Here is a 4,184-nt window from a genome sequence, read left to right as displayed (position 1 = left end):
GTGTCAGACTCCCAGCGACCCCACAGACTGCAGCCTACCAGGCTCCTCCGCCCATGGGATTCTCCAGGCAAGAGTACTGGAGTGGGGTGCCATTGCCTTCTCCGCGATTATTTTAATCAACATCTCAACACAACGTCTGACAGACAGTAAGTGCTCAGTAAATGTTAACTATTATTAGTAGCATCAACATAATCCTTTTCCCCTGTTGGATCATTCCCAATCATTTACAAACATGTTCTAGTAACTTCCACCTTTCAAAATAAAAAAGGAATCTCACTTGATTTCACAGCCTCAGCTTCTACCCTGTTTCTCTTTCAAGAAGAAAAGGCTGTGAACACAGTCTTTGCTTCTTCGCATCCCATTTACTCATTTCCCCTCTTCTCCCCAACTTAGCACCCTGTAACTTTTGCCTCAACACACCCCTGAAACGGCTTGCCAAAATCACCTGTATCTTCAGTGCTGCCATTGCACAGTATGCCTTTATTCTTGTCTACCAGAGGCTTCGGCAGCACTCCTCCTCCTTGGGGCACTCCTCTCCTGCTTTCGTGACACCATGCTCTCCTGGTCCTCCCACCTCTGTCCTCCTCCTCTTCCACTGCTCATTTTCCTTCTATACGATCTTGTTGTCATTCAGTCGCTAAGTCATGTCTGACTCTTTGTGACTTCAGGGACTGCAGCACGCCAGGCTCCTCTGTCCTACACTCTCTCCTGGAGTTGGCTCAAATTCATGTCCATTGAATCAGTGATGCTATCTAACCATCTCATCCTCTGTTGCCCCCTTCTCCTTTGATCTTCAGTCTTTCCCAGCATCAGGATATGATCTTATCCACTCTAAACTCAACACAGCAGCGCCTAAGTAATCAATTCTGTTAAAATATAAGATTCTGGCCCTCCACTGCTCCAAGAACATCCAGTGCCTTCCCATTTTACTCAGAACAAAAGCAAGCAGTTGCCAGAGCTAAAACAGATGACTACTGTACAGGAAATGTTCAGGGAGGATTACTACCCTACCTACAGCCACATGTTGAAAAGTGAAAAGGAGAGAAAACCGATTAAGTCTTTTACGAGTTTAACTTCAGCTTTGCAGGAACTCACTCTTCTGCCCGGGTACTGTATGGACATGATCCCATAAAATGCCATGACAGCAATCCTACTCCACATTCCTGCTTTCTGGTTGCACGCCATGAGAGTTACGGCACCCCTGCAGCAATCTTAGAAAGTCTAATAAAGACCTCCCAGGCTCCTATGCTCTGCACTGCCACTCCCTACCCTGTCAGCTCTGATCTTTCTCTCTCACCCACTGACCACCCCGCCCCACTCTATCCACAAGGCCTACCTGCTTTCCCAGAACAGGAAGGCCGCCCTCACCCAGCTCAGAGCCCTGTGCTCAGGTGCCGTCCAGGTGTGCGCTTGACTCACTAGCACACTTCTGGGTTTTCACTCAAAGATCACCATCTCAGTGAGGTCTTCTCTGTCATCCTATCTACAAGTTCAACTTCTATCCTCCTTATTCCACACCCTTCTTCCCAATTTACTTTTTCTCCTTAGTATTCATAATAATATACTACATATTTAACACATTTATCTATTTATAGTTTATCTGCCCCACTATAAAGTAAGTTCCATGAGAGGAGGGATATGTCTGTTTTGTTCACCTATGTATTCATGCCGAGCACATGGTAATAAGCACTCTTATTTGTTAAGTAAATAAGCAAATCTCCAAAGTTTTGTTTGTTTGTTTTTAAACTGGTGCTGTCTTTCAGACTTAAATTTCTAACCCACACCTGTAAACTCCAGCTCCTAAATGTGTTCTGTCCTTCATACCCATCAAGGCCTATCTATCTCCTACATCTGTCTCAAATCCAATTACTCCTCACCACTGTGACCTCTTGGGTCTAAGCCACTACTATTCTGCACCTGGATTACTGCAGTGAACTCATATCTGATCTTCACCCCCGCTCTGAAACCCCTCCAACCCCGTCATCACTCAGCAGGAATAATTACCTTCTTGAAACAAATCAAACCAAATCACCCCCTGCTGAAACCCACAAGGCTTTTCAACACGCTCATGTCTCACCCTTCAGGTCACAGGTGAGCTAACATCTCAAGATGTTTTCCTGGACCTACTTATCTAAAGGTTCCCCCATTCCCTCTTTTCCCCACATCATTCTTTTTATTTTACTTATTTTATTTGTTTTTTATAGTCTCAGGAAACAATAAATTACACGAGAACAAGGACATACCACAACGTAATACCCAGCACAGTGCCTGGCATATGGCTAGTGTATTTGCTGGGAGAATGAAGGGAGGAAGGAACCAATCCATCCAGCCAGGGTGCTAATGTACGGTGGAAAACAGGGCCTGGGTGAGATATACTGGGTGGTGGTCAAGACTTTGGCCACCGGGCTTCACCTGCCATCTCTGTGCCACTTAATAGCTGTATCACCTGAGGCAGGTTACTCTTCTATGCCACTGTTTCCTCATCTGCAAAGTGGAAACAATAACAATACCTGCTTTCTAGAGACGGTGTAATATTTAATGGAGAGAATACATATAAAGTACAAACACAGTACTGACTTATAATAAAAGACCTCACTGCAATTTACATACTATGGAATAACCTCAAGATATGACTAATAGAGCTTAATTTATAGTTATATGAACTATTTTGAGTATCTTCACAATAATATTCCAGGACATGGAAGTCCATTAGGTATATCTGCTTTCTAGATATTAAACATAATATTTCCTTTAGGCAATGAGTTTATTAATGCAAAGGTTCTCTACACATAACACAAAAGAGATAATTTTGCTTTAAAAGAATTTATCTGGAAGAAGAAATCACTATGACTAAAATATTTCATGAAATCAATAATATTCTATGTGATTATTGCCTATTTTAAGTGTATCCATAATGGTATTTTAATGCTAGTCTATTAACTGAAACATGTAACTGACTAATAACTTCCCTTTGTGCATTTTATATATATTTAGATTTAGAGAATTTATGCTTCTTGCCTATGCCTGAAAATGGCATATAATTTCTGAAAATTGTTATAATTTCTATTTGAATTTCAAGAAAGGTCAGAGTCCTTCTTACAATTAATGCAAATGTAACTGCTATTTCATAAAGGCTTAACAATCTAGTATTTCCACACACCTTAAGCTAATTGGCCCACTGTATTTTCACAGAGGAAATTTACAGACAGTTTCAATTTTCTTGTTTATAAATTTTCTATATTTATCATGTTCTATAATGAACATATATGACTTTCACAACTAGAAAATGAAAATACTTTAAAGAAAAATTCTTACCATACAAGCTTGACTCAGCCGATATTCCATAATTAATACTTCTGGCAAGGTCTTTGAAGACCCCTCCATGAGTTGCCTTAGTGTGATCTTTAGTGAAGTTGGAGACATTTTTTTAATTACCTATTAAAGAAAAAAAAATTTTTTTTACTAGCTTTAGCCCAATACTTCCTTTACTTTTAAATAATAAACTAGCTGAGCTTTGATATAAATCACATTAAAATTTGCTCCTTAACAATACCTTCATACAACAAAATCTCACAAAAGTAAGATTATGCCTTAGCCTAATCGTGGCAAAGCACCAAACAAAAGTTTTTAGTCCAATACCAGGAAGATCATTTTTTCTTTACTAAAAAAAAATGTATAACGTTCTCTAAAGTTTAAATTCTGTGAGATTTAATCTCAAAAGAAGGAACACTAACAGAAAGAAATTCAAGTAAATTTAGATCATTTTACTCTTTAAAAATGCATTAAAAAATGGAGCTGATACTGACATTAAATAGACGGTAAAGACAATGAACAGGAACTGAGAGCTTAAGAAGCTAATTAAAGGCAACAAATTGGCTTATTCTTCATCTAACTCAAAAGAATATATAAAGGTATAGGAAAAAATATAAATGCATATAATTCTGCTGTCTTCTGATGAAAGACTACAGAATATTCCCAATCTATTTGTATACTATGAGATGAACTTTCTAATCCTTCCATTAAAAAACCACAATCACTACTTTTTAAAGACTGTCTTTGGGGCCTCCCTAGTGGCACAGTGCTAAAGAATCTGCCTGCCAACGCAGGAGACACAGGGTTGACCCCTGATCCGGGAAGATCCCACGTGCCGCGGAGCAGCTAAGCCCGGGTGCCACAACTCCTGA

The 4,184-nt window shown here is 39.7% G+C and overlaps 1 protein-coding gene across 2 annotated transcripts in view; it reads right to left on the bottom strand.

The window, feature by feature from the left end:
- HIBCH (3-hydroxyisobutyryl-CoA hydrolase) overlaps positions 1-4,184 on the bottom strand; it is a 116,107-nt gene that overhangs the window by 4,774 nt on the left and 107,149 nt on the right. For both annotated transcript variants that reach the window (XM_010862900.1, XM_010862901.1), the window contains one exon: positions 3,316-3,435. In XM_010862900.1, the coding sequence (XP_010861202.1) occupies positions 3,316-3,435 (120 nt within the window). The remainder of the gene's footprint in view (positions 1-3,315; positions 3,436-4,184) is intronic.

The sequence above is a fragment of the Bison bison genome, unplaced genomic scaffold (genome assembly GCF_000754665.1).
Source record: "Bison bison bison isolate TAMUID 2011002044 unplaced genomic scaffold, Bison_UMD1.0 scf7180017864485, whole genome shotgun sequence".
Taxonomy (NCBI): domain Eukaryota; kingdom Metazoa; phylum Chordata; class Mammalia; order Artiodactyla; family Bovidae; genus Bison; species Bison bison.
Note: the sequence above shows the minus strand (reverse complement) of the source record. Positions and strands in the feature narration are given on the sequence as shown.